General features: G+C 37.1%; 1 protein-coding gene across 6 annotated transcripts in view; it reads left to right on the top strand.

The window, feature by feature from the left end:
* Window positions 1–14,096, top strand: part of plekha7b (pleckstrin homology domain containing, family A member 7b) — a 110,452-nt gene that overhangs the window by 55,109 nt on the left and 41,247 nt on the right. For 5 of the 6 annotated variants that reach the window (XM_057831102.1, XM_057831111.1, XM_057831120.1 and 2 more), the window contains 4 exons: window positions 1,382–1,486; window positions 3,827–3,899; window positions 5,230–5,330; window positions 11,682–11,860. In XM_057831102.1, the coding sequence (XP_057687085.1) occupies window positions 1,382–1,486; window positions 3,827–3,899; window positions 5,230–5,330; window positions 11,682–11,860 (458 nt within the window). The remainder of the gene's footprint in view (window positions 1–1,381; window positions 1,487–3,826; window positions 3,900–5,229; window positions 5,331–11,681; window positions 11,861–14,096) is intronic. The other variant, XM_057831144.1, reaches the window with a different exon arrangement.

The following is a 14,096-nucleotide window of genomic DNA, read 5'->3' as shown; positions in this document are numbered from 1 at the left end:
GCAAGGGATCACTGTATTTACAGGTCTTTACAAAATATTATAAGTCAGGAAGATGCAGCTAATCCTGCTGCCAAAGTCCTTATAAATCCACAGAAAGTGGACTTTATTCCAACGGTCATGAAGTCATTACGCTGGCTTCCTGTGAGTCAAAGAATAGACTATAAAATCTTACTGCTGGTCAACAAAACACTTAACGACCTGGGACCAAAATACATGCTTGATCTGTTTGACCCCTACGAAGCATCAAGACCCCTTAAGTCGTCTGGAACCGGTCTTCTGTATGTTCTGACAACCAAGAACCAAGCAGGGTGACACAGCATATTGTTGTATGATTCCCAAATTTCAAAGAACAAAGAACAAATTTCTTTGTTCTTTAAATCATGGCTAAAAAAGCAATTATTTACCACAACGTATACATAACTTCCCTCCTATAACCCCTAAATCCATTTATTGGTTTTATTTCTATTTCTTGTTTTAATTGGTTTTTCTAACATTCTTATCGATTTAATGTGACTTTTATGTATCATTTTATTTGTGTTGCTATTTCTCAATTGTCTTTCAGATTTTCGTGTTATGTAAATCACTTTGAATTACTTTGTGTTAAATTATGCTACAAATAAATTTGCCTGGCCTTGCCTTGCTTTGCATTGCAGAGTGCAGTATATCACAACTATTTGCAAATTCTTTATATGCAATTTTGGTATGCTGATTACCCCCCACCCCACCCGCAAAATTACAGTGATCCATCTCTTCCAAAATGCAGACTCGTGTCGCAAAAAGTGCGAGCCAGGACGAAAGAGAACCTAACACTGAGAAAATGTTTGAAGTTTGGGATTGTTTCATGATTTGTGTCTAATAACGGGGACACGAATGTCAAGAAAAGTATATAAGCATACAAATGTCAGAAAATGTCAAAAGATGATAAAGCAAAAAACTCTGAAAATGGTCTCACTGACAGGGTTGTTTAACATTTTTTATGGACAATACTGGCTTTATTCTTTATAAAATAAATACATGGTTGTGTCACTTGAATGAAATGTCTTTTTTGTCCCCCCTATCCATAAAATGGAGAATAACTCCTTTTTGTTGTAAGCCTGCAAAGCGGACAGAAGGTTTCTGCTAAAAAATATCCTGTGAAAAGTAATTAAATGTCAGATAGTATTACACACTGTGCAATGACCTTGTATATTTATAAATGGATGTTCTCATCCTTGGTTGGTTTAGTATTTTCTCATCTTGTTGTAAAGGCATGACACTTTTTGAAATAGTATCTACTTGATGAAGGTCAATGCACCTCTCAAACAGGTAGACTCACTACTTTTTTGTATCAATAAATCAGCCAAGCATTTTAACAGCAGTTTATCTGTATGTGTCCTTGCAGGGATCCAGAGGTTCGAGCAAATGCCATAGTTTTGGCAAGAGGGATCAAGCTATTAAACGAAACCTCAACATCCCAGTGGTTGTAAGGGGCTGGCTTTATAAACAGGTGACTCATCATACTTATCTCACCAGTTTTGCTTTTCAGTAAGTGAACATAATTATATACTGTACACTAGGGGTGCTCTATATTATTGAGTGACCGATAATATCGGCCTATTAAATCATTTAAAATAATAGCGTAAAATATCGGCATTGGATTGCGCAAATACGAATGTTGGTTTCAAAGTTAATTTACAAGCCTGCAGCCTTTGTACATGGCTAGTCACAGCTTAGCACAGCAGCTATGCTTAGAATAACCTCTAGACATATCCTAATTAAAATGCCTGGGACTTGTTAAGTGAGCAAAGTCAATTTACATTCATGGTGCACAAATAAAATGAACAATAAATGACTGTGAGAGCCATACGTGAAATGGTAGTTCCTTATTGACACTTTGTACTTACCAGGATTATCGCAGCAAGAACCTGATCCAAAAACTGATGTTTGCACTATTTTTAGTTGAATAATTAATATAATGGTGCAATATTGGCACGTTTTCCCATAACTTCAGTTGAAGTTGTTCTCTTATGTTTCGCAGAATGTTTAATTGGAAAACCTTGAAGTTGTTACATTCCTCATTATTAAAGCATCCAGTGGGGCATTATAATACAATTAGCCAAAATATTTTCATGACCGCATATATCGGCATCTGTTTGATATCGCTATCGGATTTTGGAGTTGGACACGATCGGGATATCGGTTATTGGTTAAAAAGTCATTATCGGACAACTCTACTACACTACTGTTCAAAAGTTTGGGGTTATCCAGAATGACTTCACTTCATTCGTCACCTCTTACGATTAAGCTTCTCATGCAAACATGCAAAGTCAATTCTGTTATTAATTAAATAAAAAAATAAATACAGTATTAAAAATATCGTGAACTCCCTCAAATTGCATTTAAATGCATGCACCATGGCCACTGGGAGGCAGAAAAGTGCAAGCATTCAAACACTGGTGGAGGAAGAAGAGCGCTTTCTTTTTTTCCCTATTTTTTTAAAATTTCATTTCATTCATTTTTTTTTTTTAGAGTCGATGTTTGATATAACTTGTTATGGGCCATGTACAAAGAGCATATTCGTGTGAGTGTTTTTATATTTCTATTATATGACACTAAGGTTAGGTTCATACCACAGGTCTTAATGCACAAATCCGATTTCTTGTCATATCTGTTTTTTTGGCCTGCCCATTCAGACTGCCTTTGTCCATTGAGCCCGTTCAAGTATCACGCATGCACACTAATTTGCAGTCTGAGATGCGCTGAGGAAACTGACCCGCATGTGCAGGCGCATCCAAACAAATGAACACACATGCTGGCTCAACGTCATTTAAAGGTGATCATATTTTGATTTCCAAAAAGAGGACACAAATAACGGACATAAATAATCCCCGTTTAGTCTTATATTCAAAGTTTATATGGATCGATAGCATGCACGCATTGTCCATGCATGACACACACACATACGGACAGTTTGACCCGACTCACGGCCGTCTAAGCAATCTTGAAATATTGCTCATATGAAGCAGAGAGAAAACTGAGCCTTCTCAGGCTTATCCTCAACCCATTTTATTTTTTCATGACTGCTGTCAAGCCCGACCCTTCCCCAAAGCCGTGTTCAAAGCAAGCTGGGCGCTAACGCACAGCTGCACGGCAACCGAAGCACCCTGTCTCTCTCGCTCTTTGATGACGTAATTGCTGCATTAATTCGATTTTGGGGGGCTTGACAGTTCAGACCGCCGTGACATTCTGGAAAAATGTGGCCCAGATCGGATTGAAACAACATACGAAAGTGACCCAGATTGGATTTGAAATGATTCACTTCTATGCGACTTGTCCCGCTCAGACTGTCAAGTTAATGCCTCACTCGAGTTGGAAAAACACGAAAAAATCGGATTCGTGCATTAAAACCTGCAGTATGAACCTAGCTTAAATGTGGTGGCATTTGTTTGTGTTAATATTTATTCTTTTTACACTACACAAATTTTAATTACCGCTCGAATGGCGTATTCGATTCTAGATTAGCATTAAGCTAGCGAGCGCGTTCCGAAAACAATCTTTTTTGTATATTGATGTTCAGTATGTGTAATTTTCCTTGTTACTGTATGTGTTTAGAGTTGACTTCAGTTGAAGTGTAAAACTAAACTAACTAAAATAAACGTCATAAAAATCCTCAACATCTGATTATTTTCTAAACTAGTCAGTTACCATCAGCATCATGTTATGTTCAATTAAATATGAAACGACTGATCATTGAATTGAACACAATTTTTTTTCGATCAATGATCTCGATCTTAAAATCGGATAGTTCTACCCTAACCACAACATGCATTTCCTTCTCAACCTCCAGGACAGCTCTGGAATGCGACTCTGGAAGCGAAAGTGGTTTGTTTTGTCCGACTTCTGCTTATTTTATTACAAAGGTGAGTGCCATTTTGGTTCCAGGTTCAAAGCAATAATCAAAATGATTGATGATATCGGAGTATGTCTGTCTGCAAGGAGAAGATACATTTTTTTATTAATAATATCTTTACTAAAGCTGTAACACTTAAGCACTGTTAATCGCTCCTGTTGTGGTTCACTGAGCGGAGTGTGTAAAGTAAATATTGAACGTCGAGTCAACTTCACTTCGCACTGGCAACCTACTCATATACAGGGACACTTGTTCACCTGATATTTTTGGGCATTCGTGTGTTCGTCATCTTAACACAACAAATATGTTGCACATACTTTTAAAATGTTGCAACGATCATAACCTAGAGTGGCTAAGCCAAGCTATTTATGTCAATAATATTTAGAAACATAGAAATTAAGTTTTGCTTCCTCCTTTTGTGAGGTTGTGCCTTGATTTCGAGCATGGCAACTTTACTGCTGGAAAACCTCCAGCAGGTGGCATTAGTGCACCATTTTATGTACGAGATTCATTCATTCATTCATTTTCCATGCCACTTTTCCTCACGAGGGTCACGGAGGTGCTGGAGCCTATCCCAGCTAACTACGGGCAGTAGGCAGGGGACACGCTGAACTTATTGCTGCCAAATTTTAGAGACTCTCTCGTGGCCGCCCAAGGGTTGGTGTCCAGTCCTGGTTCTCAGTCGACTGTGTTTTTTTCAAAGTCCTAATTACTTTGCCTCCCTGATTACTGATTCCTAAATAAAGAAATAGTAAATTTCTTACTTGATTACTAAATAAATCCCTTCTGGTTACTTGAAGAATAATAAAAAGTAGGAGAATCAACATTGTTTTTTTCTGGTGAAACAAGAGCATTTTTTAATTAGAACAATAGTTTTATATATTCATAGAACACAATATTGGGCTTTGAAAATGTTGACAAAATGCTCTAAAATTCTTGGCAATATGGAATCGGCTGCTCTGAAAATATTTTGACCTTAGTGGTGTCCCACTTAACCTGTCAGCAGACGTTCAATAGACATTTATGAGTTGAAATATTTACACAAAACAAAATAGTGAAAGGATTGAAAGGAGGTAACCACAATAACTTTTTATTTTTTGTTGTTGAATATACTGTAAGTGAAGGATGTTAGCATTGAGCCCTCGCCTCTCTTCTGGTGGTGCAAAATCGCCTCGCTCGTACAGTTTTCACCCACGAATTACGACACACTTTCTTGCGGCTCGTAAATCCAAAATCTCTTGTAAACATCGTAAAACATCTTGGCAGAACTCTGTGTTTTGTGTGTTTTGGTTGAAATTACTGACATGCTGTTGTTGTATTTTTTGGGGTTGTCGCTTCAGACAGCCGTGAGGAGACGGTCCTTGGTAGCATTCCTCTGCCCAGTTACGTAATCTCACCGGTTGCGCCTGAGGACCATGTCAATCGCAAGTATGCTTTTAAGGTAACAATATTTTTTCTTGGCAACACCATGATGAAGTCACATATCCTCTATCGGTTGGGGAAAATTGTTGCTAATGGATATCCCAACTCTTCCCACATAGATTTTTGTAGTGTGTACGCCTCTGTATTTGTACAACTACAAAAGACATTCTCCACTAGATCATGTCTCATTCTTGTATATTTAAGACTTTGTAAATTATTTTGTTATACTAATTGATACCTCAGAACGAGAGCTCGCTGATGCTGTAGAAGCTCGCTTTGAACTGTGGCCTAGGAGTGTACTATAGGGTCTATGTTAGGTATTAATACATGTATTAACTCACTAGCTGAGTTTTTTTTTTTAACTGGGAAGGCTGGCAGTGATCATTCAATTATTCTAAAATAGTCAGCCTTTTCTCTCAACAACAGTACGTTTACGTTCTGGATCAAGAGTATTTTGTATGTACATCAGAAAATGAGCTCCGAGGAGTTCTTTCTTCCAGATGGTGGGGATCTGGTTGTTAACCCTCTTTTTAATAACCTCCGTTGGTGGCTGCTTCTGCTGCAGAGGATCTGTTACGTATTCCAGGCATGATTCCAGCATGAATTAGCATATGTACAGTACGTCAAGAAAGGGAGACTTATCTGAGGTCTCTTTCTTTTGTTTTCACTGATGGTGGGCAGAAGGAAAAACGATTGTGTAAAGTTGCCTTAATGGCGCTAAAACAGCCATCCAGTTACTGTGACAGTCACAATTTTTGCAAGGAATTTGAAGGCTACATACTGTAACTAACAGCAGTATAACAGCAACAGTGGTAAAGTTTGAAGAGGCGCTTGTTCAGGATAATGTTTAAACACGTCTCTTGTGTATTTTACGGGAAGGCGGTTAAAGCATTCATTTATTTCCACTACAGTGACAATCTTATATATTGTACTACGCCTCTGTGGAAACAAAGTGCCTGAATATTTGATGTAGCTCTGGAGCTGCAGGCAATTCTGTTGCAATCATCCATGCTTCTATATTCTACTAGTACTTTGTTGCTGGATTAACATGGAGGCTTACACTCAGTGTCTTGAAACTTTCTGGATGAGTTTTGTCTTAGACTATCATTCAACAATGTAAGGTAATTGTGCTGCTGGGAGTATAAATGATAGATGTAGCCCGCTCCAGCCCTGCAGACTGCAGTTAACTGTGACTAATATGCAAAGTAGCGTGAAAAGCACTTCTGTCAACTTTTATCACATCTTTGATAAATTGTCCATGTATTTATTTTCATACAATGCATAGCCGTGCTGACAACACTTCAAATATACAGTGGTGTGTATACTGCAGTAAACGTACAGTATGTATAGTCAACATTGTCTTGGATGAAGATTAACTACAAATTAGATTTTACATTGGCACCCTCCATGTAACATTTACACTTGCAGTGCATGAAATACGAACATGGGGAAAAAATATTATTTTTAGTTTGTGAAAAGTTTGATGAAAATAATTTACCAAAATGTAGTGGACCTGTCTGTGACCATATTTTTAACCACAAAGCTTGAGGGGATATTGTAATCATTTTTTCATGAGCGCGTTTTGTATTAGTTGAGTTAGTTTTTAAACCATCTGGTATGTTTTCAATTATAGTTATTGTATACTGTATGTATTGTAAATCATATCACACTCCATAACTCCCATTTCAACTAGTATGTTGATTAACCCTTTAACACCTAAGCCTATTTTGGCCGAATTTGCATGCATTTGATGTTGCCTTTATATTTCAAAGAAAAAAATGTTTACAATTGCCAAGTTGGGTCCCTTTTTTCAGAACACCTTGAACTTCATGTCCAAACTGTTGTTTTCTTCACTGACCAATTATAATCCACATTTTGGACCCAAAAAGCCAAAAAAAATCCCAAAATCTTTTTTCAAAATTTGTAATGTTGATGTCCCATTGACAACCAAACATGCTCGACCAACCGTTTTGAAGCCTGATAATATTTATTCAACTTGTTAGGATAAACATTCAATAGAAAAAAATAAGATTGAATAGTTTTATGTTTGACAATTCAACACAAAAAGCAGGTATGGTCATAGGCGTTTTTGGCCGTTACACATACTATGGTCAAAACAGGTTATATACAGTGCAAAATAGTGAGAAAAAGATTATATATATCATCTAACACAAAAAGGGTTTGGACGATATCTCTTTGTGAAGTTAGGTGTTGTACACATCACCTTATCAAAAGTAAATACGTACATGCAATCAAGCTTCTCGAACACACATCTACATAAAATTGAAAAGATTATAGTGAAGAAAAAAAAAAATAACATTGAAAAAAAAGTATTTTCAAAAATATTGACAAATAGTTCAATTCACTTCAATATTATCAGGCATGCGACCAAATAAAGTTTTTCTTTTTTTCTTCTTCTTCTTTTTTTTTTTTGCGCACTCAGAGCTGCGTCACACACGTCACACAGCCTACTCTTTCGCCGTTTGCGCGCTGCTGTCACTTCTACTCGCCGAGACGGCGACTCATCCAAAGAAAACAATGACACACATGGCTCACCTTCTTCCTTGAGTTAATGAAATAATGCATTAGCTTGCGCTAAATGTAGTTTTAGATTCATTCTGCACGTTTCAAAGTCGCTCGCTCAAACCAACCGGCCATTGCTTGCTTGGCATGCCTCCCTCTCATTAGTTGGCACCTCGCTCGGAAATTTATTAAAAATGATCACATTCGGTTCGTCGGAAATGTATTAAAAATGATCACATTCGGTTCGTCCTTCTTGACATCACAACGGCTGTTGTGTATGTAGTCTTTAGTGCTGCTTTCGGTTTTGAAAAAGGACAAGAAATGATGGAAATATGGAGATAGATACATGGTCCATGCAGCGTTTTAATGCATATTTATGAGTGCAATAAAAATATAAAATTGAAATGACATTATCTCTCGTTTTTCTTGGTCGATTGACTTCAAATAAAAACTGGTGTGGACATCAACTTCTGCACTTTCAAATGAGACCAACCAGCGGCACGTGGGTTATGTAATTACAGCGTGACATATATATATAGATATGCGTAAACGCGTCACTGCCGACACGTTCGGTGTTAAAGGGTTAAAAAACAGACATGGTTGACATTCAAAAATGTTAGTTGACGCAATCATCAAGACTTTTAAAGTGCCGAAACCTACTGAAAACACACAGTGTTGTTTTCTTCAACCATGACGATAACAAAAATATTTCGTCAACAAAACTTTTCTCATGACGATGACGAGACGATAAAGAACTAAAAACGTGTTTTGGGAGACTAAAACATAACATGCCTGATGCCAGATTTCGTCAGATGAGACGAGAACGAGACGAAAGTGCGCAATGGTTTCTGTAACATGTTCATGTTCACAATTTGTGACATTTATGTGCAGTTACCCTGCTTCGTAACAGTGTCAGATATATATATGGTTTAATTCATTGAAAATAATGTACTGTTTTCCTGTCGAGTGTTCAATCACTAAGTTGGCGTTGTCCATGTTAGACGCTACAATATTTGCCCGTCTCTCGATGTTCACTCGAAATAGTTATAAATACTGGAAACATTTATTTTTTTTAATTTTTGGAGTAAAATGTTTTAGTTTTACAGGCGAAAGCATTTTTAGTAAACGTCGACTAAAACTCGACGAAATTAGTCTTGAGTTTTTGTCAACAAAAACTAGACGTAGACAAACATATTTTGAGATTACTAAAATATGACTAAGACTAATAAATATTATCGTCCAAAAGAGTAAGACGAAAATTTAAAGGACTGCCAAAAACAACACTGCACAGAAAAAAATAATTAAGATCAAGTGGCAAGTAATAAACTCGGGGGTTAACTTTCATCCAATTGTATATTGAAATGCATTGAGGAAGCCTAGAAAATGTCCAGTGGGATGTATTGTGGCCATCTAAAAGCGTTTGCCATTAACTTTTGTTTTGATGACATCTGGAAACCCGTATCGAGCGTGTTCTCACTAATGACCTGTCAAGGAAAGTTAACAGTCCGAGCCATCAGTTGTTTTTCATGTGTTCTGCTCTGATCTCCTTATTGTTCTCTCTTTATTTTTATTTTTCTCATCTCACTGTGTTTCTCTCATTCCCTGTTGGTCAATTGCCTTCCATTGTGACCGGTTGTGTGTGTGCGGGCGGCGTGAGTACTGTTCTCTCTGCGAGAGGCCGTCCTGAATCGCGCAAGCTTCCTGTCTTGCATGAATACTGTAGGTATTTGATTTCACTTCAGCATCGCCGCCAGTGATCCTCAGCCCATCTGATCTCACCTCATTCTTTCTGATCTATATGTGCATTCCTAAATGTGCATTAGTGGGGTGTTGTCATGAAACAGTCGTATTCGGTGCATCAATGCCAGAGCCCTTTGGGGAGTCACCAATCTTAGTAAATAGTTTGCCTTATTTAGATGGTGGCACATTTGTTTTTGGTTTTGCACTTCAGGAAACTGCAATTTCAGTGCAGGTTTGAAATATATGATGTTTGCACTATTTACCAAATTTTCTAATAGTTTTGTGTCAAATTCTAGTTTCAGTGGTCCCAATTTTGTTTTTCTTACAACTTAGAGGTAAGTAATTGAGTTAGTGAGCTACCATCAAAGATCCTGCTCCCATCGGCTCTGGTATTTGTCCTGTCATCCTCATTCATCATTTTGTCATCATCGCTGTGGAAAAGTTCAGCAGTGGGAAATAAATATGGGAAGTAAAATAATGTTCTTAAGTAGATTGTCCAAGAATCTGTGTTTTATTTATCCATTTGTGTTACCTGAATTAAATACGGTAGTCTTTTCCACTCCTTATTGGGTCAAAATAGGCTAGTAATGTCTTTAACATAATGTTTAATGTTGTTTTAGCCATGGAAAAAAAATTGGAATCGTAAAAAAATAGTTCTAACGCTGCATCTCCTCAAATGGGTACTACACAGCTTTTAGTCTTTTCACATTTTTAGCAATTATCTTCAAAAGTTTGTAACATATTAAGAGCTAAATACCATAATACCAAAACCGCTATGTTTATCCCTCGCTTTGAATCCTTCAGTTTGTAGTATAATTTAGTAGTCCAGTGTGATGTTTATATGAAAAAAAAAAGTATCCTGTCAAATTTGGTAAGTGCGGCTTATAGTCCAAAAATGTGAGAATATGTACTGGAGTTGAATCAGTAATCTTACATTTTCCAGTCTTTTTCTTTTTATGTGTTTCACAAACTTTGTAAAGTGTGAGTACTTTTGCCACCTTTGTGAAAAAAAACATTTTCAACACATTCCATTTTCATTATTTATAAACATCTGTGTCGCTTGTCTCCATCAACACTTAGTCATCCTACAATATCTGAATTGCGCTACAGGATATGGCCACTATAGCCAGTATATTTTATTACAATGTATCACTCACAGCTTCCCAACATAAAGGAGAGGTGTTTCTGCAACAGAACTGTAAAATTGCTACAGTGATTTTTATGGCAAGGGTACGATTACATATGTGTACTTTTCAAAGATTATACTATTTTTGATTTATACAAGATAATAAATGATGTTTGCTTGATTCTTAAAGAAAAAAAAACCTATAGAGGGATTGTTTAACTTTATACATGACTGTTTTTTTGTGCATACAGACTGTTTAACTCAAGATTTTTTTTTTTTTTTTACTTATATTGGCATCTAATTTTTACATGATTGCATTGTAAAAGACATTTGATGCAGTGTCATAGAAACTCTTTCTCTGTAATATCAGCAGATGTGTTTTTATGATCGTGGACATAAGTGATCCCTTTTCATTGAGTGAAATAATTAACAGATGTTGCTCATATAGTAGTAGTACTGAAAACTTTTTACATGTACCACCACCATGACCTAACATTAAAAGACAGCATTGTGGTAAGATCAGAACAATCAAGGCAGTGGGTTTAAAATTATTGTAAGCCACAGTTCTGAGTAGTGGGATACAGCGTATGATTCCGTTAATCAGTAAAAGGTTTGAAACAGTTCAATTTGAATGCAAATTTATTAGGTAAATAGAACTCTTTCGTGTACCAATAGAGGGAAGCCCATGTACCGCATCAACCTTTCATGTCATATACAAAAAAGAGGATTATATTCATAAAGGTTGTGTTTGAATAATTATTAATTATTAAGATATATCCCATTGCTAATCGTATCTTTTCCATTGTATGGTTGATTAGTTTTGCCATAAACTAAACAAAGCTTTTGTTTATGATGCACCACTTGCTTCCTCTTTCCCCGGTGATTTTTCTTTTTTAATTAGCAGTTGTCAGTCTTTCTAAACATGACTAATGGTTATTGTAGTTCTCACATCTGCACTCTTCCTCTGTGTACCTCTGATAGGCAAGCCACACAGGAATGCGCTCCTACATCTACAATAAGAACTCTGTGATTGGCTCTCAGGCTGAACACTGCGGGATGCGGACGTATTTCTTTAGTGCGGACACACAAGAGGACATGAATGGCTGGATCCGGGCCATGAACCAGGCAGCGCTGATGCAGCAGAGTCACACCATTAAGAGGTTGGTCTCGCCCCAAGGAGTAAGCCTCTCCTCTCCCATTGGCTGTCCTTTTAACTGTAGAACTAACATCCTGCCTCCTCCATTAAAGCATGACAAACAGAGTGAGATGTTGATGAAAAAAAAACAACTAAATGCACAATTTTGACAGAGTTCTACTTACATTTGCATTTCCGATGAATATGATAGATAGGTATCCAGCTGTCTGAGGCTCCATTTTAGCAGGTCAGGTTCTGGCCATCTGTTTAGGTCCATGATAATGACTCAGGAGCATCTAGATATGCTGACCTCTGCCAGCTGGACGTTAGCTCGAATCAAGAGTGGCACATCTGCACGGGGTCTTTTTTGCACCTCAAGACAATGTGAACTGCCCTATGTAAATGGTTATATGGATAAAATTGACTGTCTTATATGAAAATACAGTGCAGTATATCACTGGTTTTGGACTGTGTGATGACGCCACCTGGAGGCTTGTGTGACTTAACAGAATCACATTCAACATGCGTTTCCCAATATTGATTGAGCCAAGGGACAATTATGAAATATCCAAAAATGTAACATACCGATCAATATGTTATTTTATTGTCCACAAAACCTTTAAAAAAATAATGATGTATAAAAACAAGAGAATGAAAAATATATCCTGTCACCTAGGTATTCCTGCTGTAAAGACCACCATATTTAATACAATAATTTCAGAAAAATTTAGATACAGAATATTTTTAGTTGTGTACATAGACATCCCACCCCCCATGTGTATTACTATATAAGCATAGAGAAAATTCAAGCTCAAGAATTACAGTGTAAAATGTCATTACTCATCTAGACATGCCTAGGTATAATAGTATAAGTAAAATGTCATAGAAAGGAATCCTGCCTGAACTGTCTTTTTTATTAAATATCAAGAAGACAGGATTACAGTATTGCACGTTACGTGTTGAGAGAAATGTTGGGAGAAATATTTTGTATTCATAAATGTGTCCTCAGTTGATGTTGAAATAATGTTCCTATTGCTTGTTATTATTTAAATATTATCTTTTTGCCACAAGATGGCAGGATGGGACTTAATTGTCTATAGTACTACTTTTATTATTTCTTTGTGTTTGACTTTGAATACTTTGATTTGTGGGATTGCCTGTGAAGACAGCAATGAGAGAGAGTGTATCCGCATGTCGATGGAAATTAAATACGCTGAGTTTTAGCTGAAAGACAACTTATTCTGTTACTTTTTGGAATACTTAAAACATTTTTGGTTTACATTGACATAAAAGTTATGCAGGGTGATTGAAAAGTAACTAATTTCAAAATACTTATAATTTACTGTATTTAAAATTTGATATGGGCACCAGCATTTACCACCAACTTCTCAAGCCAACCAGGTAACCGCATTAACTAATTTCACAAGAAACTCTTGAGGGAGGAAGGGAGTCAACACTTCACGTACAGTGCCTTGCAAAAGTATTCGGCCCCCTTGAACCTTGCAACCTTTTGCCACATTTCAGGCTTCAAACATAAAGATATAAAATTTTAATTTTTTGTCAAGAATCAACAACAAGTGGGACACAATCGTGAAGTGGAACAAAATTTATTGGATAATTTAAACTTTTTTAACAAATAAAAAACTGAAAAGTGGGGCGTGCAATATTATTCGGCCCCCTTGCGTTAATACTTTGTAGCGCCACCTTTTGCTCCAATTACAGCTGCAAGTCGCTTGGGGTATGTTTCTATCAGTTTTGCGTATCGAGAGACTGACATTCTTGCCCATTCTTCCTTGCAAAACAGCTCGAGCTCAGTGAGGTTGGATGGAGAGTGTTTGTGAACAGCAGTCTTCAGCTCTTTCCACAGATTCTCGATTGGATTCAGGTCTGGACTTTGACTTGGCCATTCTAACACCTGGATACGTTTATTTTTGAACCATTCCATTGTAGATTTGGCTTTATGTTTTGGATCATTGTCCTGTTGGAAGATAAATCTCCGTCCCAGTCTCAGGTCTTGTGCAGATACCAACAGGTTTTCTTCCAGAATGTTCCTGTATTTGGCTGCATCCATCTTCCCGTCAATTTTAACCATCTTCCCTGTCCCTGCTGAAGAAAAGCAGGCCCAAACCATGATGCTGCCACCACCATGTTTGACAGTGGGGATGGTGTGTTCAGGGTGATGAGCTGTGTTGCTTTTACGCCAAACATATCGTTTTGCATTGTGGCCAAAAAGTTCAATTTTGGTTTCATCTGACCAGAGC

Source organism: Corythoichthys intestinalis, chromosome 1 (assembly GCF_030265065.1).
Source record: "Corythoichthys intestinalis isolate RoL2023-P3 chromosome 1, ASM3026506v1, whole genome shotgun sequence".
In the NCBI taxonomy this organism is placed as follows: Eukaryota; Metazoa; Chordata; class Actinopteri; order Syngnathiformes; family Syngnathidae; genus Corythoichthys; species Corythoichthys intestinalis.
The sequence above is the reverse complement of the archived record's forward strand: the minus strand, read 5'-3'. Positions and strand labels throughout refer to the sequence as shown.